General features: G+C 48.2%; 1 protein-coding gene across 1 annotated transcript; it reads left to right on the top strand.

Annotated features, from left to right (window-relative positions):
* Window positions 1-84: 84 nt before the first annotated feature.
* Window positions 85-25,842, top strand: ptpn18 (protein tyrosine phosphatase non-receptor type 18). The gene is made up of 16 exons (XM_072367699.1): window positions 85-431; window positions 7,437-7,545; window positions 8,441-8,517; window positions 8,619-8,714; window positions 9,026-9,064; window positions 9,220-9,288; window positions 9,433-9,495; window positions 9,936-10,078; window positions 10,428-10,494; window positions 11,893-11,970; window positions 12,125-12,217; window positions 13,015-13,067; window positions 18,993-19,118; window positions 20,927-21,114; window positions 21,200-21,289; window positions 25,178-25,842. The coding sequence occupies exons 1-16, from the start codon at window positions 360-362 to the stop codon at window positions 25,249-25,251; spliced, it is 1,437 nt and encodes a 478-aa protein (XP_072223800.1). The 5' UTR covers window positions 85-359; the 3' UTR covers window positions 25,252-25,842.

The following is a 25,842-nucleotide window of genomic DNA, read 5'->3' as shown; positions in this document are numbered from 1 at the left end:
CTGTTTGCCTCAGGTGAACCACGGTGTGTTTACACCCTGTTCGTTGCATTTATTCGTCAGTTGAGCGCTTGAGGAAGGAAACCTCTCTCTGACACGCGTTGACACAGTAATCGCATTACATTCCCGATCTGTTTGTTTCATTCGGTTTCCTCACACTTCCTGCTCTCAGCTGAGAGAGAGGCTCGGTTATCTGCTGTTGAATTATTTACCAGCAGAGTTAGATTTAGAGGAAGAGGCTCAGAGACAGAAAGTAAAGTGAGAACTGGAACCCACACCCTGCAGAGGTGGAGACAGTCGGGGGTCAGAGAGATTTCAGCTGCTCAGACACAAAGGCCCGTCTGGATCCTGTTGGACTCGCCATGGAGCTGCTGCCCTCCCTGCTGTCCGCCCTGAAGGCCGTGGATCCGGGGACGGTGGATCAGGAGTACAACGTGAGTCTGTTTTTCAGATAAATCTTCAGGTTGGACTTCAGTTCAGACACTTTCTTACAAGTCAGGGATGAAACTGGAACCAAACACAGAAGCTGAAATTCACATTATTCATTATTCAGAGTAACTGAGGTCGTTGTTTCTGTGTCGCCAACTTCTACATTTTATTTCTTTTACTTTCCTGGAAAACCTGCCTGTGGTTCATCCCTGAGCTTCTATTTAAATGAGCTGCAGCTAATCTCCCCAGAAACAGAGCCGGCTCTGTGGCTCGATTTGTATAAAAGTCACATGACTCGGGCTGGCAGGACTCACACCAAACATTTCCCTGTTTATAGGGACACTTTCTATGAATATTTCACAGTCAGCAGTAAACCTCTCAGAGGGCGTTTGGAGCTCCACATGGTGCTGTTATGGGCTCCTTTTAGGCTCCAAGTTCAAACTTTATGTCCAGAAAATCAACAAAAACTTCAATCTGTACTTTGTTAATGAGTCAGAACCAAAAGTCAAAGGATTTGTTTCTGTGGGTTTTCTCTGACTTTAGAAGAACTTTTATCAGTGAAGACGCTGAAGATCATTTCTGGACTTTTTAATGAAGGTTCAAACTAACTGACCTACTCCAGATGTCAGCTTCTGGAGGTGGATTCTGCCAACCAAAGGTTCTACAAGACGAATTTGTTTTCAGGAAGTTTAATGTTCATATTTACAAAGGTGTGTTTGTTGAAGGAAGCGGTTCTGAAGCTGTGAAACTGAAATTTTATGTCTTTGGTTCACGAACAGCAGAATTAATAATAGTTTTCCAGGAAATGGTCTGAGAAAACATTCATTTCCAAACTCACCAGCCCTGAATCACACAAACAAAATGAGCTGCACAGCTAATAAGATTCAGTTTTCCAGGCTGCAGACACACGCTTTGTGGCTTTTTCTTTCCTCGCCTGTTTTCTGGCTTTATTTAAATATATATATATATATTTAAATATTTAGACTTTTATTTAAACCTGTTCGGTTTTTCTCTCGTTGTTCAGTCGTTTTTCTTTAGTTTCAGCATCAGTTTCAACCAGTTCCTCAGTTCCTCTGTCCCCCCCCCCCCCCCCACCCCCCTCACAGTGATGTCACAGTCAGTTTTCCTCTTTGACATCAGGCTTCAGGTCACTTCTTTCCTTCCTCTGGAGAGTTTTTCACGGCCGATCTTTAGAAAGCAACAGCGGTAAAAACCTTTCTGGCTCCTCAGACAGTGGACCAGCCGCCATTAAACAGCAACATAAGCAGTGGACCGTCTTTCAGGGCGTAAACCACAGCGGGGTCCAGTTCAAGCTCTGCCAGCTGAAGCTAGCATAGCAAAGGTTTAGCTCGTTGTTAAAGACTGAAAAATGAACGGAAGTGCTTTGAAAAGCCCAAAACAAACCTGTGTAAATGAGTAATTATCAGAGATTTTAATAGTATTTTTACTTTGAAAGCACTTTACTTTCTGAGGGTTCCAGTTTGTCGTCGATCCGATCCGGTTCACCTGTTCCCTGCAGTGAAACCTCTCAGAGGGCGTTTGGAGCTCCACACGGTGCTGTTATGGGCTCCTTTTAGGCTCCAAGTTCAAACTTTATGTCCAGAAAATCAACAAAAACTTCAATCTGTACTTTGTTAATGAGTCAGAACCAAAAGATTCTCTGTGTTTGGACCAATCAGAAACAGTTTGGATCATTGAAGCGAAGCACGCCGGACGTTTGGAGAATGAACCGTGCAGAAAGAATCAGGATTTATTTAAGGACCATTCGACTGCGTCAGTATTTTTAACTGTGATGCTAAAGATGTGTTTTGTTCTTAATCCACCTCCGAGCCGTTGCCCAACATGTGAAAACATGAGTTATTTTGTGCCCACAGGACAGAAAAAGTCTCTCTCAGAGTGCAGAAATAAAGCTGCACTGAGACAGCGTGAGAATGGTCCTCCAGCGTTTAGCTAACCAGCCGACACCAGAGAAGCCTCCAAACCAAGAGCAGAAGTCTGAAACACCGACTCTGAGGTTTCTCTGCTGCTGCACCTCCCCCCCAGGCTGAAGTTTCCCCCCCTTCTCTCACCTCTAAAGAGCGAACAAGCTAAAACTGAGACGTTGCACAACCACTTCAAACCGATGTGGTGGTTTAAAGCCGCTGCTTGTCTGAGCTTCTCTGTCATCTGCTGCATCACGACAACGTTTACTCTGACCTTCAGCTGGTGGAAAACCTGCTGTTAACTTCACAGAAGTAACATTATTTACCAGGAGGGATGCAAACATTCAACTTAGCAGTGGTCAGAAAAAGAAGAATTCTGCCTGTTCGAGTCTAAAAAGTCAGACTTTAATCTTTTGATGAACGTAAACCATAAAAAATAAATTAGAACAGAAGGAAGTGAGACACATAAGTCGTAGTTTATTGTTTAGGATTTAGAATACGACAGGTGTGGCCGAACAGGACCGAATACGACAGGTGTGGCCGAACAGGACCGAATACGACAGGTGTGGCCGGACAGGACCGAATACGACAGGTGTGGCCGAACAGGACCGAATACGACAGGTGTGGCCGGACAGGACAGAATACGACAGGTGTGGCCGGACAGGACAGAATACGACAGGTGTGGCCGAACAGGTGGGAATACGACAGGTGTGGCCGAACAGGTGTGGCCGAACAGGTGCGAGTACGACAGGTGTGGCCGAACAGGAGGGAATACGACAGGTGTGGCCGAACAGGAGGGAATACGACAGGTGTGGCCGAACAGGTGCGAGTACGACAGGTGTGGCCGAACAGGACCGAATACGACAGGTGTGGCCGAACAGGACCGAATACGACAGGTGTGGCCGAACAGGTGGGAATACGACAGGTGTGGCCGGACAGGACCGAATACGACAGGTGTGGCCGAACAGGTGTGAATACGACGGGTGTGGCCGAACAGGAGGGAATACGACGGGTGTGGCCGAACAGGAGGGAATACGACAGGTGTGGCTGAACAGGAGGGAGTACGACAGGTGTGGCCCAACAGGACCGAATACGACAGGTGTGGCCGAACAGGTGCGAGTACGACAGGTGTGGCTGAACAGGAGGGAATACGACAGGTGTGGCCGAACAGGTGCGAGTACGACAGGTGTGGCCGAACAGGTGCGAGTACGACAGGTGTGGCCGAACAGGAGGGAATACGACAGGTGTGGCCGAACAGGTGCGAGTACGACAGGTGTGGCCGAACAGGAGGGAATACGAAAGGTGTGGCCGAACAGGTGGGAATACGAAAGGTGTGGCCGAACAGGAACGAATACGACAGGTGTGGCCGAACAGGTGTGAATACGACAGGTGTGGCCGGACAGGACCGAATACGACAGGTGTGGCCTAACAGGACCGAATATGACAGGTGTGGCCGAACAGGTGCGAGTACGACAGGTGTGGCCGAACAGGTGCGAGTACGACAGGTGTGGCCGAACAGGAGCGAATACGACAGGTGTGGCCGAACAGGAGGGAATACGACAGGTGTGGCCGAACAGGAGGGAATACGACAGGTGTGGCCGAACAGGTGCGAGTACGACAGGTGTGGGCGAACAGGAGCGAATACGACAGGTGTGGCCGAACAGGAGGGAATACGACAGGTGTGGCCGAACAGGAGGGAATACGAAAGGTGTGGCCGAACAGGTGCGAATACGACAGGTGTGGCCGAACAGGTGCGAGTACGACAGGTGTGGCCGAACAGGTGGGAATACGACAGGTGTGGCCGAACAGGAGGGAATACGACAGGTGTGAATACGACGGGTGTGGCCGAACAGGTGTGAATACGACGGGTGTGGCCGAACAGGAGGGAATACGACAGGTGTGGCCGAACAGGTGGGAATACGACAAGTGTGGCCGAACAGGAGGGAATACGACAGGTGTGGCCGAACAGGTGTGAATACGACGGGTGTGGCCGAACAGGAGGGAATACGACAGGTGTGGCCGAACAGGAGGGAATACGACAGGTGTGGCCGAACAGGAGGGAATACGAAAGGTGTGGCCGAACAGGAGCGAATACGACAGGTGTGGCCGAACAGGTGGGAATACGACAGGTGTGGCCGAACAGGTGGGAATACGACAGGTGGGAATACGACAGGTGTGGCCGGACAGGAGCGAATACGACAGGTGTGGCCGAACAGGAGCGAATACGACAGGTGTGGCCGAACAGGAGCGAATACGACAGGTGTGGCCGAACAGGAGCGAATACGACAGGTGTGGCCGAACAGGACCGAATACGACAGGTGTGGCCGAACAGGAACGAATACGACAGGTGTGGCCGAACAGGAGGGAATACGACAGGTGTGGCCGAACAGGAGCGAATACGACAGGTGTGGCCGAACAGGAGCGAATACGACAGGTGTGGCCGAACAGGAACGAATACGACAGGTGTGGCCGGACAGGAGCGAATACGACAGGTGTGGCCGAACAGGAGCGAATACGACAGGTGTGGCCGAACAGGACCGAATACGACAGGTGTGGCCGAACAGGACCGAATACGACAGGTGTGGCCGAACAGGAACGAATACGACAGGTGTGGCCGAACAGGTGGGAATACGACAGGTGTGGCCGAACAGGTGGGAATACGACAGGTGGGAATACGACAGGTGTGGCCGGACAGGAGCGAATACGACAGGTGTGGCCGAACAGGAGGGAATACGACAGGTGTGGCCGAACAGGTGCGAGTACGACGGGACCGAATACGACAGGTGTGGCCGAACAGGACCGAATACGACAGGTGTGGCCGAACAGGACCGAATACGACAGGTGTGGCCGAACAGGTGCGAGTACGACGGGACCGAATACGACAGGTGTGGCCGAACAGGAGGGAATACGACAGGTGTGGCCGAACAGGTGCGAGTACGACGGGACCGAATACGACAGGTGTGGCCGAACAGGACCGAATACGACAGGTGTGGCCGAACAGGACCGAATACGACAGGTGTGGCCGAACAGGTGCGAGTACGACGGGACCGAATACGACAGGTGTGGCCGAACAGGACCGAATACGACAGGTGTGGCCGAACAGGTGCGAGTACGACGGGACCGAATACGACAGGTGTGGTCGAACAGGACCGAATACGACAGGTGTGGCCGAACAGGTGGGAATACGACAGCTGTGGCCGAACAGGTGGGAATACGACAGCTGTGGCCGAACAGGTGCGAGTACGACAGGTGTGGCCGAACAGGACCGAATACGACAGGTGTGGCCGAACAGGTGCGAGTACGACGGGACCGAATACGACAGGTGTGGCCGAACAAGACCAAATACGACAGGTGTGGCCGAACAGGTGCGAGTACGACGGGACCGAATACGACAGGTGTGGTCGAACAGGACCGAATACGACAGGTGTGGCCGAACAGGTGGGAATACGACAGCTGTGGCCGAACAGGTGCGAGTATGACAGGTGTGGCCGAACAGGACCGAATACGACAGGTGTGGCCGAACAGGTGCGAGTACGACGGGACCGAATACGACAGGTGTGGCCGAACAAGACCGAATACGACAGGTGTGGCCGAACAGGTGCGAGTACGACAGGTGTGGCCGAACAGGTGCGAGTACGACGGGACCGAATACGACAGGTGTGGCCGAACAGGACCGAATACGACAGGTGTGGCCGAACAGGTGCGAGTACGACAGGTGTGGCCGAACAGGACCGAATACGACAGCTGTGGCCGAACAGGTGCGAGTACGACAGGTGTGGCCGAACAGGACCGAATACGACAGCTGTGGCCGAACAGGTGCGAGTACGACAGGTGTGGCCGAACAGGAGGGAATACGACAGGTGAGGCCGAACAGGACCGGATACGACAGGTGTGGCCGAACAGGTGGGAATACGACAGGTGTGGTGATTAAAACTAACAGGTGGAAAGACGGGCCTCGTAAAGCTCCAGCTTCCTCGGCGCCACCTTCGGACGGGTCCTGCATCCTGTTCTTGAAGCTGTTCCCTCTGATCGGATCCTGCAGCACAGAATCTGTTCAAGTTTCAGCCCAATCCCTTCGGTTAATTAACATTTTCCTTCACCTCAGGTGAGTGAAATGGGCCTGAATCAGCTGATTTTATTTTGCCGCCACAGAAACTTTCCCACAAAGATAAACCTGCTTCAGGTTCACGTCATCGGGCCGGTTTCCTGCTTCCTCTTTGTGTTCATGATTTACTCGCTGCTGCAGCAGCTTCCCTGTTGCTGTTCCTCATGTGACTCATTCGGTGATGGTGTCGACCCGAGACGCCGGGTTTCCCTCCTCATCTCTCTCGCCAAGCGTCTGTTTTTGGTTTCTTCGTCTTTTTTCAGCAGTTTTGTGTCTTTTTGCCGGGATTCCGTCTGTTTTTGTGCTGAAACACGGGAGAAAGCCTGAAAATCAGTCCTGGGTCAGGTTTGTTCTGCACATTAAAGGCTGCAGTCCACTGCTGTGCTGTTGCGTCTCACCGGGTCAGACGTTCAGCGCCACAGCGAGCTGTTAAAGAGCATCACAGGGCTTCAAAGACTCTGGTTCTGTTCTGTTCTGCTTGTTTCTTTGCTGGTCAGACTGAGACATTTAAAGTTATTCTGAGCAGCAGTAACAAAGCTCTTATTTCTAACCTCTGTTTCTGTCAGCATCTCATGGCTCAGGTACTTTAGAGGGCTGCTATCTCCAACCTGACCACCAGGTGGCAGTAAGAGTTTTACTCAGGATCTCACAGCAGCATCATTTAAAAGGTCTGCTCTGAAGCTCAGATTCTTCTTTTAAATCAGACGGTAAATAACAGGACTTCCATATATGAGCCGTTTGTTTCTGTATTTATGAGGACCTGTTAACTTTAAACTTTAAACCCCGGATGAAACCCATTTATTTAGTGCTTTTAATCCGGGTTTATGTTCCTCCTCCCACGTGTGTGTGTGTGTGTGCATGTGTGTGCGTGTGTCTGTGTGTGCATGTGTGTGTGTGTGTGCATGTGTGTGTGTGTGTGTGTGTGTGTGTGTGTGTGTGTGTGTGTGCGTGTGCATGTGTGTGTGTGTGTGTGTGTGTGACAGATGGTGCGTTCACAGTCGGTGTCGTTAAAGAGAGAACTGGGTTTAACGACTGAGGCTGGAGCTCTGAAGGAAAACATCAAGAAGAACCGATACAAAGACATTCTGCCATGTATGAAGATGCCTCCTTCCTTCCTTCTCCCTCCCTGTTTCCTTCCCTCCTCCTTCCTTTCTCCCTCCCTCTTCCCTCCCTCCCTGTTTCCTTCCTTCTCCCTCCCTGTTTCCTTCCCTCCTCCTTCCTTTCTCCCTCCCTCTTCCCTCCTCCCTTCCTTCTTCCTTCCTTCCTTCCTATCTCCCTCCCTGTTTCCTCTTCCCTCCTCCTTCCTCCCGCCTTCCTTTCTCCCTCCCTCCCTCCCTGTTTCCTTCCCTCTCCTTCCTTCCTTCCTTCCTTCCTTCCTTCCTATCTCCCTCCCTGTTTCCTTCCCTCTTCCTTCCTTCCTTCCTATCTCCCTCCCTGTTTCCTCTTCCCTCCTCCTTCCTCCCTCCTCCCGCCTTCCTTTCTCCCTCCCTCCCTCCCTGTTTCCTTCCCTCTCCTTCCTTCCTTCCTCCCTGTTTCCTTCCCTCCTCCCTTCTTCCTCCTTCCTTCCTTCCTTCCTATCTCCCTCCCTGTTTCCTTCCCTCCTCCTTCCTTTCTCCCTCCCTCTTCCCTCCTCCCTTCCTTCTTCCTTCCTTCCTTCCTATCTCCCTCCCTGTTTCCTTCCCTCTTCCTTCCTTCCCTCTTCCCTCCTTCCTCCCTCCCTGTTTCCTTCCCTCTCCCTCTTCCTTCCTTCCTTCCTTCCTCCCTCCCTCCCTGTTTCCTTCCCTCCTTCCTTCTTCCTTCCTTCCTGTCTCCCTCCCTACCTTTTTCAGTATCTTTTTCCATTTTTTGTTCAGTGTTTTGGTCACTCTTGTGGCTTTTCTTCTCCTGAAAACAAACCTTTCAGATGTTTAACCTGTTTTGTGTCTCTGTTCTTATTTAAAATGATGCCACTGGTCTTTACTCTCAGTATTTCTGGGTTTCTGTGCAGATGACCAGTCTCGTGTGGTGTTGTCTCTGCCGACCACAGACTCAAACTCTGACTACATCAACGCCAGCTTCATCAGGGTGACGATGCCTCATCAAATCAAAATGAGAACATGGAAACAGAACAGATCAGATTAAAACCTCCTCTGCAGCTGGTTGTAACGCCGCTGTTTGTCCTGCAGGGGGCGACAGGTGACTGCCACTACATCGCCTGCCAGGGGCCCCTCAGCTCCACTCTGACTGACTTCTGGAGGATGATCTGGCAATTTGACGTCCAGGTGAGACGCACAACTTGAATGTGTCCAGGAATTAGTCTGAACCCTTTAAGACATTTAAGATGTTTGTGTTTAACTCAAGTAAATATTTCCACAGAGTTTGATTATAAATCTACTTGATATTTCCTTTCCGCTCCATTTTACATTTCCTACAGTCAGTTTGTGGTTTTTGCATCAAAAACACGTGAAGAGGACTTAAAATATGATGCTGTGTGACAAACTAAACTTTTAATTTGGTGTTTTTTGTCTCTTTTCTGTGATTGATGTGAAACCTCTTCTTTAGGCTCTGACTATCATCTGACTCTGTGTTTCAGGTGATAATCATGGCCTGCAGGGAGATAGAGATGGGAAAGGTAAAGCAGGTCTCCCTCTGAGCCCTGCACATGCACAGCTGCACACATTGACTCAGTTCCTTCAGTCCAGCGCTGGATTAGATCCTCTTTCTGTTCTTTCTGTCTGAGTTTTCCTCCTTTCAGGACTAAGTTCCTTCCTTTTACCCCCTCTGCAGAGAAAGTGTGAGTGTTACTGGGCTGCAGCTCATCAGCCGGCCACCTTCGGACCGTTCACAGTCAGCAGCGTAAGAACACAAAGAAGCTTTAGCTTCAGATTCTTCAGATAAACACCTGAAAATAATCATTTTTTATGGTTTTTACAAAGAAAGAGTTTTTCTTCACATATTTTCACTGCTGCTTCCTGAAGTGTTGTTGCTGCCTCTGTCCAGCAGGGGGAGACACAACCCAACGACGACATGGTGATCAGAACGATGGACGTCACCTTCCAGCAGGTACCAGCTCACTGTGGTACTACAGCAGTACTACAGCAGTACTACAGCAGTACTTCTGTAGTACTACCACTGAAGTCCTGTAGCACTTCAGTGGTAATAAAACCTCTTCTGAAGTACTTAAATGTTTTCCTACTCAACTGCAGCTGAACTTTGGCCTCCTCCTCTTCCTCCTCCTCTTCCTCTCCTCTCCTTCTCTCCTTCCTTCCTCCTCGTCTTCCTCTCCTTCCTCCTCCTCTTCCTCTCCTCTCCTTCTCTCCTTCCTTCCTCCTCGTCTTCCTCTCCTTCCTCCTCCTCCTCCTCTCCTTCCTCCTCTCCTTCCTCCTCTCCTTCCTCCTCTCCTTCCTCCTTCCTCCTCTCCTTCCTCCTCTCCTTCCTTCTCTCCTTCCACCTTCCTTCCTCCTCTCCTTACTCCTTCCTCCTCTCCTTGCCCCCCCCCCCAGATCACCCGCTCAGTGACTCATTACCAGTTTTTGTCGTGGCCGGATCACGATGTTCCCTATGAGACTTCAGGAGTTCTGGACCTTCTGGAGCGAGCCAGAACCAGCCAGGGAGCTCACACCTCACCTCTGCTGATACACTGCAGGTACATGCACACGCACGTGCACACCCACACACGTACGTGCACACACACATGCACACGCACGTGCACACTCTCTCCACCCGCCTCTAAACGGCTGCTAATTCCTCATCATCACTGCAGCCTGTTGGTGCTGCTCACAGGTCAGCTGGTCATTAACATTCAACAGGATCACACATATGGCAGCTCCGTGCACGCTCACACTCACGCTCACGCACACACACACACACACACACGCACACACACACACACACACGCTCACTCACACACACTCTGAGCAGGAGGCTGTGAATATGCAGCAGGTAACACCTGCCAACAGAGCCTGAGCTGCTGCATCTGTTGGTGTGTGTTGCAGCGCCGGCTGTGGGAGAACCGGAGTCATCTGCGCTCTCAACTACATCCATGACCTTCTGGTTTCCAAGGTAACACACGATAACACCACTCAGAGTTCAGCTGCGCCTCGTGTTTTCGCACCTCACGGAGGATCATATTTCATCCAACGCGAGCAGACGATCAGAGGAACCCTGAAGGAGCGAATCGCTGCAGATAAATGATGGAAACCATCTTTGTGTTTTAATCCAACTTTCCCTGTGAAATGAGGTCTTTTTGGTCATTACCCAGATCATAGGTGAGGGTTGTCAGCATTAAGGACTAAATCTGTTCAGAGAGTCCGAGTAGAACCAGGTCCAGAGGTCCACAGAAGAAGAAGCTTGAGAATACAAAGAGAAGGTGTCTCCTGCAGCAGCTTCAGTATCACAGGCAGAAACATCAGTGTGAGGCGGCGCCTTATGGAGCAATCCTGCTGAAGAGGCAGGACAGAAAGTGACAGAACTCACAGAAAGAAACCAAAAGACAAACAGAACCACAGGGTGACGACTGCCCAGAGACTGCAGAGACTGTAGAGACTGAACCAGAACAGAGACTGAACCAGAGCAGAGACTGAACCAGAACAGAGACTGAACCAGAACAGAGACTAAACCAGAGCAGAGACTGAACCAGAACAGAAACTGAACCAGAGCAGAGACTGAACCAGAGCAGAGACTAAACCAGAGCAGAGACTGAACCAGAACAGAGACTGAACCAGAACAGAGACTGAACCAGAACAGAGACTAAACCAGAACACAGACTGAACCAGAACAGAGACTGAACCAGAACAGAGACTGAACCAGAGCAGAGACTAAACCAGAGCAGAGACTGAACCAGAACAGAGACTGAACCAGAACAGAGACTGAACCAGAACAGAGACTGAACCAGAACAGAGACTGAACCAGAACAGAGACTAAACCAGAACACAGACTGAACCAGAACAGAGACTGAACCAGAACAGAGACTGAACCAGAGCAGAGACTAAACCAGAGCAGAGACTGAACCAGAACAGAGACTAAACCAGAACAGAGACTAAACCAGAACACAGACTGAACCAGAACAGAGACTGAACCAGAACAGAGACTGAACCAGAGCAGAGACTAAACCAGAGCAGAGACTGAACCAGAACAGAGACTGAACCAGAACAGAGACTGAACCAGAACAGAGACTAAACCAGAACACAGACTGAACCAGAACAGAGACTGAACCAGAGCAGAGACTGAACCAGAACAGAGACTGAACCAGAACAGAGACTGAACCAGAGCAGAGACTGAACCAGAGCAGAGACTGAACCAGAACAGAAACATGGAGCAGGACAGTTTCAGCCGGTCGTGCACCCACTGACTTTAATAAGCTGCAGGATATGAGCTGTTCTGGTGCTGCTTGGCTGTGTTCTGCTGGGTTTGTGGTTGCGTTGCAGCAGCTTCTCTCTGTTTGTGTCGTTGCTTCTGCAGAAGATCACAAAAGACTTCAGCATCCTGGAGATCGTCCTGGAGCTCCGGAGGCAGAGACCATCGGCAGTGCAGACTAAAGTAGGCCTTAACAGATGCTTCTGAGGTTAAATATAGACATAAAACCCAGTGAAACATGTTTACAGTTCAAATCAGAAGACTCACTTCCTCTTCCATGGTTTCATAAAGGGGGAGGATTCAACCTTAACCTTTAAAACATGCGTCTCCTCTGCAGGATCAGTATCAGTTCATTTTCACCGCGGTCACCAGCCTGTTGGAGCGGTTCCTGCAGGCGTCCCAACATCAGCTGTACTGCAACCTGCCGGAGGTAAAACGCACCGCATGCCGTCACGGCCGACTGACACTCTGTGATGGAGAGGGCGGGGGAAGCAGGCGCAGCAGCTGCAGAAAGAGGAAGGTCATAATGTTGACTTCCTGTATGCAAAGTGTGAGCAGCACACAGTTTGACAGCAGCTGGTTCAGAAACATTTTACAGGAAGAAAAAGCTGAATAGAAGCTGCAGGAAGACTCGCCGACGGGTAGGTTTAGAACAATCCTGTTGTCCTTTTCAGGCTCAGGTTGAGCTGACTGTGATTTATTTGTTCAGTTTGAGGTCTTGTTGCTGTTTCTATGAACGTTAAAGTTCATCAGAAAAGGAAATGCTGGATGAGAGTTTAAAGGATTCAGGGGGTCTGGGGAAATCTCAGCATGGATACACCCACTGCTTTCATGGGGTTATTGCTTCTGTTTTATGTTGGCCGGCGTTCATAGAAAAGTGACTGTCTGTAAACTCAGAAGATTCGGTGGAAGCGATCAGTGGATGCTGGTCCAGCCTCAGACGGGCTGTTTTCTTTCTGGAGGGACTTAATCAGGACTAAAGTGGCCTAATGAGGCCTTAAGAAATGTGTCTGTGAGACAAAGTGATGCACAAAGCGGTAAAAATGACCACATGCATGAGCCTAGTAACTGAAATAGTCCTGGAAACCTCAGATGAGGTTATTCTCGAATGAGTTTCATCACATAAACTGAACGTTAATACAGTCGAAAACCCACCGAAGCTGCTCTCTGTTGTCTTTGGTCTCAGAATAAAAGCTGCAGCTGAACTGAATCGTTTTGTGTTTCCAGCAGAAGAAACCGGAGACGAGATCCACGACAGCGCGAGTTTCCTCCGCCAAAAGGTATCGACCCACCTGTCTGTGAGAGCAAAATGTTTCATCCAGAGGTGTCGAATTAACACTTTCTGCCCCTCCATCATCCCACCGTCTGCTGGTGTTACCATGAAAACAGGAGAATGAAAAGGATAGAAAGGAGAAAAAGAATAAGAAATGAACGCAGTTTTATTTGGAAAGCACCAAAATTCATTTTTAAGTATCCGAGCTCAGGAAACCAACGGATCAAATCTTTCTCTGATCCAATCTCACTGACTGTGGAGGGAAAAAACTCCCTTTAACAGGAAGAAACCTCCATCAGAACCAGAACCAGGAAGAAACCTCCATCAGAACCAGAACCAGGAAGGGTCCATCTGCCTGGACCAGCTGGGGCTGAGAGGACAGGAAAGAGGGGACAACAAGCAGCGTAACACCAGGCCAGAGACACCTGCTGAGAGAGAGAAACACAAGTTAATGACAGCAATGATGTCATCTGTACATGGAGGGAGGAGAGGTGCATCATGGGAGCTCCCCCAGCAGGCTGGGCCTATAGCAGCAGAACTATGGGATGTTTCAGGCTCACCTGAGCCATCCCTAACTATAAGCTTTATCAGAAAGGAAAGTTTCAGCCTGATCTTAAAGGTAGAGAGGGTGTCTGCTTCCTGAAGCCAAACTGGCAGCTGGTTCCACAGAGAGGGGCCTGATAACTGAAGGCTCTGCCTCCCATTCTGCTTTTAGGGGCCTGATAACTGAAGGCTCTGCCTCCCATTCTGCTTTTAGGGCCCTGATAACTGAAGGCTCTGCCTCCCATTCTGCTTTTAGGGGCCTGATAACTGAAGGCTCTGCCTCCCATTCTGCTTTTAGGGGCCTGATAACTGAAGGCTCTGCCTCCCATTCTGCTTTTAGGGGCCTGATAACTGAAGGCTCTGCCTCCCATTCTGCTTTTTGGGGCCTGATAACTGAAGGCTCTGCCTCCCATTCTGCTTTTAGGGGCCTGATAACTGAAGGCTCTGCCTCCCATTCTGCTTTTAGGGGCCTGATAACTGAAGGCTCTGCCTCCCATTCTGCTTTTAGGGGCCTGATAACTGAAGGCTCTGCCTCCCATTCTGCTTTTAGGGGCCTGATAACTGAAGGCTCTGCCTCCCATTCTGCTTTTAGGGGCCTGATAACTGAAGGCTCTGCCTCCCATTCTGCTTTTAGGGGCCTGATAACTGAAGGCTCTGCCTCCCATTCTGCTTTTAGGGGCCTGATAACTGAAGGCTCTGCCTCCCATTCTGCTTTTAGGGGCCTGATAACTGAAGGCTCTGCCTCCCATTCTGCTTTTAGGGGCCTGATAACTGAAGGCTCTGCCTCCCATTCTACTTTTAGGGGCCTGATAACTGAAGGCTCTGCCTCCCATTCTGCTTTTAGGGGCCTGATAACTGAAGGCTCTGCCTCCCATTCTGCTTTAAGGGGCCTGATAACTGAAGGCTCTGCTTCCCATTCTGCTTTTAGGGGCCTGATAACTGAAGGCTCTGCCTCCCATTCTGCTTTTAGGGGCCTGATAACTGAAGGCTCTGCCTCCCATTCTGCTTTTAGGGGCCTGATAACTGAAGGCTCTGCCTCCCATTCTGCTTTTAGGGGCCTGATAACTGAAGGCTCTGCCTCCCATTCTGCTTTTAGGGGCCTGATAACTGAAGGCTCTGCCTCCCATTCTGCTTTTAGGGGCCTGATAACTGAAGGCTCTGCCTCCCATTCTGCTTTTAGGGGCCTGATAACTGAAGGCTCTGCCTCCCATTCTGCTTTTAGGGGCCTGATAACTGAAGGCTCTGCCTCCCATTCTGCTTTTAGGGGCCTGATAACCGAAGGCTCTGCCTCCCATTCTGCTTTTAGGGGCCTGATAACTGAAGGCTCTGCCTCCCATTCTGCTTTTAGAAACTCTGGGAACCACAAGGAAACCTGCAGCCTGAGAGCAAAGTGCTCTGTTGGGGAAATATCCAACTGTGAGATCTTTAAGATGTGATGGAGCTCGGTCATTAAGAGCTTTATATGTGAGGAGAAGAATCTTAAATTCTATTCTGAATCTAACAGGGAGCCAATGAAGAGAAGCTAAAACTGGAGAAACAGGACCTCTGCTGTTAGATCTCAGCAGAACCTGAACTCATCAGAGATAAAGATGAGAAGAAGAAAGTTTAAAAGGAAGAAAAGTGGTGTTGTGTGAAAGAGGAAGTGAGGAGGAGCTCGGAAATAACAGGAAGGAAGAACGTGTAAAGAAGGAGAAGAAGGAGGGAAGCGTAGGTGTCGAGAAGAAGAAGAAAATGAGTAGAAAAGGACAAAAAGAGGGGATCTGCTCAGAGATCAGCCGTGAACAGGCTTATCGTCCCCTGCTGGCACACCGCCATCATGCTGCCTACCTGCTGAGGTAGCCAGCGTAACCATGACGACGGTGATCGCAAAGCGGCAGGAGGAAGTTGAGAGCAGATTAACTTCCTGTAGAGATGTAAATATTCAGCAGCAGCTGTGTTAAGCTGAGGGACAAACACCGATCTGAGAGCAGTCTGGTGCTCTGAAACCACGGCTTTCCACTCAGATTCAGACTGAACTCAGCTTCACCTGCTCAGGTGAACCGTGAAGAACACCAGCCATCAAAGGAGTGAAAACAGAAAAAGCATGAAGCAGGAGAGTAAAATCATGAGAGAAAAATCAAGGCGAACGAGTAAAAAGGGATAAAAATAAAAGAGAAGATCAGATAAAATGGTTTTTTTTTCCCACAAAGAGAAATTCAAAATGTTCTGGCAGCAAAAGAGGAAAAAATGCGATAAAGTAGCAGAAAGTAGAGAGAATTAAGAAGTTTTAATGATCAAATAACTCCTGAAGCAGCAGCATATAAATATATTATTTATGATTCACTCTGCTGACGGCCGGGGGGGGGGGGGGGGGGGGGGGGGGCTGAAACAGTCTGACTGCAGAGAAACCACAAAGTTTAGCTCATTTCACAACTTGGTCTGTTGTTGTTGCTAAATGAGCAGAAACTCAGCACGTCTGCATCAAAGTGTGAAAATCTGCAGCTTCTTTCCACCGTCGTGAGAAAATTAAACTTCTTCAGAGAAGAAAACCTCTAAAAACTGAAGGAGGTGAAACCTGAAAAAACTGAACCTCTGAACCTCCTTCAGAGGTGAAACCTGGAAGCTGCTGAATGCAGAGGAACTAACTGGAATGAACTGGAGCCGACTGCAGGCTCCTGCTTTAAAGGCTAAACCGGTTTAAACTGGTTTAAACTAAACTGGTTTAAACTAAACTGGTTTAAACTGGTTTAAACTGGTTTAAGCTAAACTGGTTTAAACTGGTTTAAGCTAAACTGGTTCAAACTAAACTGGTTTAAACTGGTTTAAGCTAAACTGGTTTAAACTGGTTTAAACTAAACCGGTTTAAACTAAACCGGTTTAAACTGGTTTAAACTGGTTTAAGCTAAACTGGGCATCAGCAAGAAGTCAATGAAGCGATGAAGTGTCCATCATCAGGAAGTTATTCTTCTTCTTCCACCGTAAACAGCTTCTAAAGTGAAAGAAATTCAATTCAACTTTATTTATAAAGCGCCAGATTACAACAAATATCATCTCAAGGCACTTAAGTAATAAAGTCCAATTCAAGCCAATTGGAATTCAATTCATTGTAATCATAATCCAATTAATTCATATGGAGCCAATTCAAAAATAATATCCGAGCTAAGGAAACCAACAGATTGGACCCAAACTTGTCTTCAGTCCAATCTCCCGTCCTGAGCCTGAGGGACTGTGGAAAGGAACGACTCCCTTTAACAGGAAGAAACCTCTGGCAGAACCAGAACCAGGGAGAAACCTCTGGCAGAACCAGAACCAGGAAGAAACCTCTGGCAGAACCAGAACCAGGAAGAAACCTCTGGCAGAACCAGAACCAGGAAGAAACCTCTGACAGAACCAGGAAGAAACCTCTGGCAGAACCAGAACCAGGAAGAAACCTCTGGCAGAACCAGAACCAGAAAGAAACCTCTGGCAGAACCAGGAAGAAACCTCTGGCAGAACCAGAACCAGGAAGAAACCTCTGGCAGAACCAGGAAGAAACCTCTGGCAGAACCAGAACCAGGAAGAAACCTCTGGCAGAACCAGAACCAGGAAGAAACCTCTGGCAGAACCAGAACCAGGAAGAAACCTCTGGCAGAACCAGGAAGAAACCTCTGGCAGAACCAGAACCAGGAAGAAACCTCTGGCAGAACCAGAACCAGGAGGAAACCTCTGGCAGAACCAGACTCAGGAAGAAACCTCTGGCAGAACCAGAACCAGGAAGAAACCTCTGGCAGAACCAGGAAGAAACCTCTGGCAGAACCGGAACCAGGAAGAAACCTCTGGCAGAACCAGGAAGAAACCTCTGGCAGAACCAGAACCAGGAAGAAACCTCTGGCAGAACCAGACTCAGGAAGAAACCTCTGGCAGAACCAGAACCAGGAAGAAACCTCTGGCAGAACCAGGAAGAAACCTCTGGCAGAACCAGAACCAGGAAGAAACCTCTGGCAGAACCAGACTCAGGAAGAAACCTCTGGCAGAACCAGAACCAGGAAGAAACCTCTGGCAGAACCAGGAAGAAACCTCTGGCAGAACCAGACTCAGGAAGAAACCTCTGGCAGAACCAGGAAGAAACCTCTGACAGAACCAGAACCAGGAAGAAACCTCTGGCAGAACCAGAACCAGGAAGAAACCTCTGACAGAACCAGAACCAAGAAGAAACCTCTGGCAGAACCAGAACCAGGAAGAAACCTCTGGCAGGACCAGAACCAGGAAGAAACCTCTGGCAGAACCAGAACCAGGAAGAAACCTCTGGCAGGACCAGAACCAGGAAGAAACCTCTGGCAGAACCAGAACCAGGAAGAAACCTCTGGCAGAACCAGAACTAGGAAGAAACCTCTGGCAGAACCAGAACTAGGAAGAAACCTCTGGCAGAACCAGAACTAGGAAGAAACCTCTGGCAGAACCAGAACCAGGAAGAAACCTCTGGCAGAACCAGAACTAGGAAGAAACCTCTGGCAGAACCAGAACTAGGAAGAAACCTCTGGCAGAACCAGAACCAGGAAGAAACCTCTGGCAGAACCAGGAAGAAACCTCTGGCAGAACCAGAACCAGGAAGAAACCTCTGGCAGAACCAGGAAGAAACCTCTGGCAGAACCAGAACCAGGAAGAAACCTCTGGCAGAACCAGAACCAGGAAGAAGCCTCTGGCAGAACCAGAACCAGGAAGAAGCCTCTGGCAGAACCAGAACCAGGAAGAAACCTCTGGCAGAACCAGGAAGAAACCTCTGGCAGAACCAGACTCAGGAAGAAACCTCTGACAGAACCAGAACCAGGAAGAAACCTCTGGCAGAACCAGGAAGAAACCTCTGGCAGAACCAGAACCAGGAAGAAACCTCTGGCAGAACCAGAACCAGGAAGAAGCCTCTGGCAGAACCAGAACCAGGAAGAAGCCTCTGGCAGAACCAGAACCAGGAAGAAACCTCTGGCAGAACCAGGAAGAAACCTCTGGCAGAACCAGACTCAGGAAGAAACCTCTGACAGAACCAGAACCAGGAAGAAACCTCTGGCAGAACCAGGAAGAAACCTCTGGTTATGGGATGTTTCAGGCCTATAGCAGCAGAAATGACGTCACTGACCAACGACAGAACTAAATATAAAATAACTCCCACAGAAGCTGTCACTGATTCTATCAACTTTCTGTCTTTCTTTGACCCCAGAACAGCTTTTACTGACTGTTGCTGCTTCAGATTCTACTTTTGGTTCAGTTTTCTAAACAAAGTGAAGAAGCTGAAACTCTTTTCTTTGGTCTTTTCTCTGTTAAATAGATATTCTGACCTCTGAACTAATCCCTCCAGCCTTCACATTTCTATGCTTTAGCTCCTTATTGTCTGGATGTTTTCCAAACCTTGATAAAACCTTTCTTTCTGTTTTTACAGGTTGTCACAGCAGGTTACCATGAATGATACATACGCTGTGGTCAACAAGCCCAAACAACCACAGGTACCACCATCAGGCCCCGCCTACTCCATCGTAGCCAACCCCCGATCCAGTAGTGGCGCCAGGTAAAGACGCCACTTTGGTTCCTTTCTACACGTTAAAACACACTGGGCTGGTTTCAGCTTTCGTATGTTAAAAAAAACTAAAAACTAATTATTAGTTTCATTAGCAAAGCAAATCTGAAGCGATCATTTGCTACAATAAGCCAATAATCCATTGATTATTTGAAATGAATAAACTGTAGCTTCTATCACCAGAGGGGGCGCTGTAGGCCACGCTGCTCGTGGTCGTAATTCAGTAGAAGAAGTACTTCTCCCAACAGGAAACAAACCTGGAGGAGGAAAAAACAACAACTGTGGTGGACAAGAAGAAATGGAAGTAGCTCTTCTTCAGGAACTACTTTAATCTTTGGGGACATTATACCAGGAGGGGGGGGGGACTGAACATATAACTCAGCTGACCAGCCAGATGTTTCTTATTCTAAAGATTAAACTGGTCCAAAACTCTGACAGAAAGAATGATCACAACATCTGGAAAGAAGACTTTATCTGGTTCTGTTGGTGTCTTCTTCCAGGTTTAGTTTCCTGTCAGCGACCGCAGCTCTGAGCCCACAGCGCCACCTGCTGGATGCACCTTTTTATTCAATCAAACCAGCAGAAGGAAACACTCTGATTAGTAAAATAATAATTAGTAATAATAATATTTGGATAACCTTTTAGAGTTTAGAGTCTGATGGTAAAAGTAGGTAAAAATTCACATGGGGGGGCCACCTGATGTTATAAATGCCTCTAAATATATAAATCTTTAAATCTATAATCTATAAATCTTTAAATCTATAACTCTATAAATCTTTAAATATATAAATATATAAATGTATAAATCTATCATTGTCATCACAGGTATTTAGTGTTTGATACTCATAACATTAACATGTTAATAATGTTCATTTAAAAAGCTTTTATAATATATAATTAGAATTAGAATAGAGCTTTTGGGTGTTCTTTTTCCATAATGTAAATATTTTGTGTTATATATCAAACACCATGAGGCAGAAATGGAAAATACGATAAAATGCACACATAACGCTGCACCTGAATCTGTCTGAGGGCACTGATTAGAACACGTTAATTAATCCAAGTTTAATAATCCTGCATTCACTGGTGGACAGTTAGCTCGGATGGAAGCAGCTTTCATTATTTAACTTCAAAGTTCTGTCCAAGTTAGCTTATTTGGCCTGAAATCACTCCATTACTGGTGTCCTATAAAGTAATATCTGGAATATCACTGAAGAAATGAAAGAGAAAGAGTTTATTTCACTGGAAGAACTTTCTTTCCTCGTGCTAGCTGCTGCGTTAACAGCTAATATTGTCAAATTAAACTAAATAAATAATTATATATCTGAGGAAAAGTGAAGTTATTCCAGACGGTCTCTGCTCAGCGTTAAGAGTAGCAGTTATAAGACTAGCATTTAGTCATTTTAGCACCATCACCCTCAGAAGGGTCCGCTCACTGCCTCTGCTGCAGCCCTGTTGTCAGCCTCCGGCGCCCCCTGCTGGCCTGGAGCCACAACTAACAGGCCTGGGAGCAGCCAGCACCTCAGACTCTGAGGAAATACAACTAATGAAGACCTCAGTTTCTGCTGGATGTGAAATATACGACACATGAAGGTCCTCAATGCGTGTGATGAACTGGAGAATAGAAACTGTTCAGTGTCTGTTTCACGGGTTCCACTGAGGTTCATCTTATAATTTAAGTATTTAGCCTCTTGTGTCTCTGATTGCTGCATTTAAACCTTCGCACTGAACACATTTCTTTGTAGTTGCAGCTGTTTCCTGTGCTTGAATACCTGATGAACTTCTTCTTCTGCTCCCAGGACGCTGCCTCTCAGCCATCACTATGACAACGACAGCGCCGGAGCATCAGCAGCAGCCCCCATCTACAGCACCGTGAAGCCCCGAGCTAAACCCCACAGCCTGGCGCTCTCAGCCACGCCCATCTACGACATAGCAGAGCCAGCCAATCACAGGCCCAGGGAGGGGCCGCAGTACACCTTGGTGTCAGGTAGGTGAAGCAGGTGGATGGACGGAGGTTTCAGGAGTTCAGGGAGGGGTTACGGAGGTGATCATGTGACTCTTCTGTCTGACAGCTGATCATCTTACGGCAGATGATGATGATTATGAAGATTTCTCCTCTTCAGTGTCAGACATGACCGGCTTCTGTTCACCTGGAGGCATCGGTGAGAACACCTGTACCTGTACCTGTAGCTGTAGCTGTACCTGTAGCTGTACCTGTAGCTGTAGCTGTACCTGTAGCTGTACCTGTAGCTGTACCTGTACCTGTAGCTGTACCTGTAGCTGTACCTGTTCCTTTAGCTGTACCTGTAGCTGTACCTGTACCTGTAGCTGTACCTGTAGCTGTAGCTGTACCTGTAGCTGTAGCTGTACCTGTAGCTGTACCTGTAGCTGTAGCTGTTCCTTTAGCTGTACCTGTAGCTGTAGCTGTACCTGTACCTGTAGCTGTAGCTGTAGCTGTAGCTGTACCTGTAGCTGTACCTGTAGCTGTACCTGTAGCTGTACCTGTACCTGTAGCTGTACCTGTAGCTGTACCTGTTCCTTTAGCTGTACCTGTAGCTGTACCTGTACCTGTAGCTGTACCTGTAGCTGTAGCTGTACCTGTAGCTGTAGCTGTACCTGTAGCTGTACCTGTAGCTGTAGCTGTTCCTTTAGCTGTACCTGTAGCTGTAGCTGTACCTGTAGCTGTAGCTGTACCTGTAGCTGTACCTGTAGCTGTAGCTGTACCTGTAGCTGTACCTGTAGCTGTAGCTGTACCTGTAGCTGTACCTGTAGCTGTAGCTGTAGCCGTACCTGTAGCTGTAGCTGTAGCTGTAGCTGTACCTGTAGCTGTACCTGTACCTGTAGCTGTACCTGTAGCTGTAGCTGTAGCTGTAGCTGTAGCTGTACCTGTAGCTGTACCTGTACCTGTAGCTGTAGCCGTACCTGTAGCTGTACCTGTAGCTGTAGCTGTACCTGTACCTGTACCTGTAGCCGTACCTGTAGCTGTAGCCGTACCTGTAGCTGTACCTGTAGCTGTAGCTGTACCTGTACCTGTACCTGTAGCTGTACCTGTAGCTGTACCTGTAGCTGTAGCTGTACCTGTACCTGTACCTGTAGCTGTACCTGTAGCTGTAGCTGTAGCTGTAGCTGTACCTGTAGCTGTACCTGTAGCTGTACCTGTACCTGTAGCCGTACCTGTAGCTGTAGCCGTACCTGTAGCTGTACCTGTAGCTGTAGCTGTACCTGTACCTGTACCTGTAGCCGTACCTGTAGCTGTAGCCGTACCTGTAGCTGTACCTGTACCTGTAGCTGTAGCTGTAGCTGTACCTGTAGCTGTAGCTGTACCTGTAGCTGTACCTGTACCTGTAGCCGTACCTGTAGCTGTAGCTGTAGCCGTACCTGTAGCTGTAGCTGTAGCTGTAGCTGTACCTGTAGCTGTACCTGTACCTGTTGCTGTACCTGTAGCTGTACCTGTAGCTGTAGCTGTACCTGTACCTGTAGCTGTACCTGTAGCTGTAGCTGTACCTGTACCTGTAGCTGTACCTGTACCTGTACCTGTAGCCGTACCTGTAGCTGTAGCTGTACCTGTACCTGTAGCCGTACCTGTACCTGTACCTGTAGCCGTACCTGTAGCCGTAGCCGTACCTGTAGCTGTACCTGTACCTGTAGCTGTAGCTGTAGCTGTAGCTGTACCTGTACCTGTAGCTGTAGCTGTACCTGTAGCTGTACCTGTAGCTGTAGCTGTAGCTGTAGCTGTACCTGTACCTGTACCTGTAGCTGTACCTGTACCTGTAGCTGTACCTGTAGCTGTAGCTGTACCTGTACCTGTAGCTGTACCTGTAGCTGTACCTGTAGCTGTACCTGTACCTGTAGCTGTACCTGTAGCTGTACCTGTACCTGTAGCTGTAGCTGTACCTGTACCTGTAGCTGTAGCTGTACCTGTAGCTGTAGCTGTAGCTGTACCTGTAGCTGTACCTGTACCTGTAGCTGTAGCTGTAGCTGTAGCTGTAGCTGTACCTGTACCTGTAGCTGTAGCTGTAGCTGTAGCTGTACCTGTACCTGTAGCTGTACCTGTACCTGTAGCTGTACCTGTACCTGTACCTGTACCTGTACCTGTAGCTGTAGCTGTACCTGTACCTGTACCTGTAGCTGTAGCTGTAGCTGTAGCTGTACCTGTAGCTGTAGCTGTAGCTGTACCTGTACCTGTACCTGTAGCTGTACCTGTACCTGTAGCTGTACCTGTAGCTGTAGCTGTACCTGTACCTGTAGCTGTAGCTGTACCTGTACCTGTAGCTGTACCTGTAGCTGTAGCTGTAGCTGTACCTGTACCTGTAGCCGTACCTGTAGCTGTAGCTGTACCTGTAGCTGTACCTGTAGCTGTAGCTGTACCTGTACCTGTACCTGTAGCTGTAGCCGTACCTGTACCTGTACCTGTAGCTGTACCTGTACCTGTACCTGTAGCCGTACCTGTAGCCGTAGCCGTACCTGTAGCTGTACCTGTACCTGTAGCTGTAGCTGTAGCTGTAGCTGTAGCTGTACCTGTAGCTGTACCTGTAGCTGTAGCTGTACCTGTAGCTGTACCTGTAGCTGTAGCTGTACTTGTACCTGTACCTGTAGCCGTACCTGTAGCTGTACCTGTACCTGTAGCTGTAGCTGTAGCTGTAGCTGTACCTGTAGCTGTAGCTGTACCTGTAGCTGTACCTGTACCTGTAGCTGTAGCTGTAGCTGTAGCTGTAGCTGTAGCTGTACCTGTAGCTGTAGCTGTACCTGTACCTGTAGCTGTAGCTGTACCTGTACCTGTACCTGTAGCTGTACCTGTACCTGTACCTGTACCTGTACCTGTAGCTGTAGCTGTAGCTGTACCTGTACCTGTACCTGTAGCTGTAGCTGTAGCTGTAGCTGTACCTGTAGCTGTAGCTGTAGCTGTAGCTGTACCTGTAGCTGTACCTGTACCTGTAGCTGTACCTGTACCTGTACCTGTAGCTGTACCTGTAGCTGTAGCTGTACCTGTACCTGTAGCTGTAGCTGTACCTGTACCTGTAGCTGTAGCTGTAGCTGTAGCTGTAGCTGTACCTGTACCTGTACCTGTAGCCGTACCTGTAGCTGTAGCTGTACCTGTAGCTGTACCTGTAGCTGTAGCTGTACCTGTACCTGTACCTGTAGCTGTAGCCGTACCTGTACCTGTACCTGTAGCTGTACCTGTACCTGTACCTGTAGCCGTACCTGTAGCCGTAGCCGTACCTGTAGCTGTACCTGTACCTGTAGCTGTAGCTGTAGCTGTAGCTGTAGCTGTACCTGTAGCTGTACCTGTAGCTGTAGCTGTACCTGTAGCTGTACCTGTAGCTGTAGCTGTACTTGTACCTGTACCTGTAGCCGTACCTGTAGCTGTACCTGTACCTGTAGCTGTAGCTGTAGCTGTAGCTGTACCTGTAGCTGTAGCTGTAGCTGTAGCTGTACCTGTACCTGTAGCTGTAGCTGTAGCTGTAGCTGTAGCTGTAGCTGTACCTGTACCTGTACCTGTAGCTGTACCTGTAGCTGTAGCTGTAGCTGTAGCTGTACCTGTACCTGTAGCTGTAGCTGTAGCTGTAGCTGTACCTGTAGCTGTAGCTGTAGCTGTAGCTGTACCTGTAGCTGTACCTGTACCTGTAGCTGTACCTGTACCTGTAGCTGTAGCTGTACCTGTAGCTGTACCTGTGCCTTATCTTTTCCTGGTCTCTTCCTGATCTTTTCCTGATCTCTTCCTGATATTTTCCTGAGTTGAAAGAACATAATATCTTACTCTATTCAACACTTAAAAATGTGGGGGAAAGTTCAAACTGAACTATTAGATATTAAAGAACAGTATAAACTTTATTTATTTAAGAACATTTATGAAAATGTTCCTGGACCTACACGGTGGTGTGTTACTGATTGTTTGCTCTCTGCTGTAGAAAGCTGAAAGTGGTGCATTTTAAAATGTGCTGTTGGTCCCTGGTTCAGTAAAAGTTGGACTGCTCATTTATGCCTGCATGCACCTGTTATTTACCTGTTATTTACCTGTTATTTACCTGTTATTCTGTGTTGTTTTTCAGGGTTTAACTGTCGCGTTCAGAAACCCAGAGGACCCAGAGATCCTCCTGCAGAATGGAGCCGACTGGAGAGATGAACTGATTCAACTGGACTGGATCAAACTGAGGTTTACAGTCCGGGAAAGTCTGGAATCCGTGTTTAAGTGACCAATATCACTGTGATATGTTCCTGAGAAAGTTCTCTCTGCTTTTCAATATTCATAGAAAATTGTGCTTTTTCGTTTTTTTAAATTTAAATTTCAAGCTTATATTATACAAAAAAGTGCCAGAAATTAGTTTCAAATGTAGATTATTTAAGTATATATCTGATAAAAACTCTGAACTCAACATGAAATCATTTTTAAATACTTAAGGAGTCAGACAGAAGTTTTATCTTGTTTCGTATTTCAAATATATTTTTGTTTTTAATATCTTCACCACAGCTGTTGAGTGCAAATTAAGCACTAAAGGTTAGAAATAAATCATATTCATCCCCTATATTGCAGAAATTTTAAGATTTGCTGTGTTATTATAATGTAAAATCATTTTAAAGAATCAGGAGTTACGACAATTTTAGTTTTTCTGACATACAAATAATTCTTCAAATGTTGAGACACTAACTTGCCGGTATTTTGTGATACAATTCCTTATAATTCCTGGTAAAAGAATAAATAAATGAGTCCTGTTGG

This window comes from Leuresthes tenuis, unplaced genomic scaffold (genome assembly GCF_036924035.1).
Source record: "Leuresthes tenuis unplaced genomic scaffold, fLeuTen1.0.hap1 SCAF_16, whole genome shotgun sequence".
Taxonomy (NCBI): domain Eukaryota; kingdom Metazoa; phylum Chordata; class Actinopteri; order Atheriniformes; family Atherinopsidae; genus Leuresthes; species Leuresthes tenuis.
The sequence above is the reverse complement of the archived record's forward strand: the minus strand, read 5'-3'. Positions and strand labels throughout refer to the sequence as shown.

Coding starts and splice junctions, on each gene's coding strand:
- ptpn18 (XM_072367699.1), top strand. CDS start 360: ATGGAGCTGCTGCCCTCCCTGCTGTCCGCCCTGAAGGCCGTGGATCCG. Junction 9,289..9,432: donor GACCGTTCACAGTCAGCAGC/GTAAGAACACAA, acceptor GCCTCTGTCCAG/CAGGGGGAGACACAACCCAA. Junction 10,079..10,427: donor CCTCTGCTGATACACTGCAG/GTACATGCACAC, acceptor TGTGTGTTGCAG/CGCCGGCTGTGGGAGAACCG.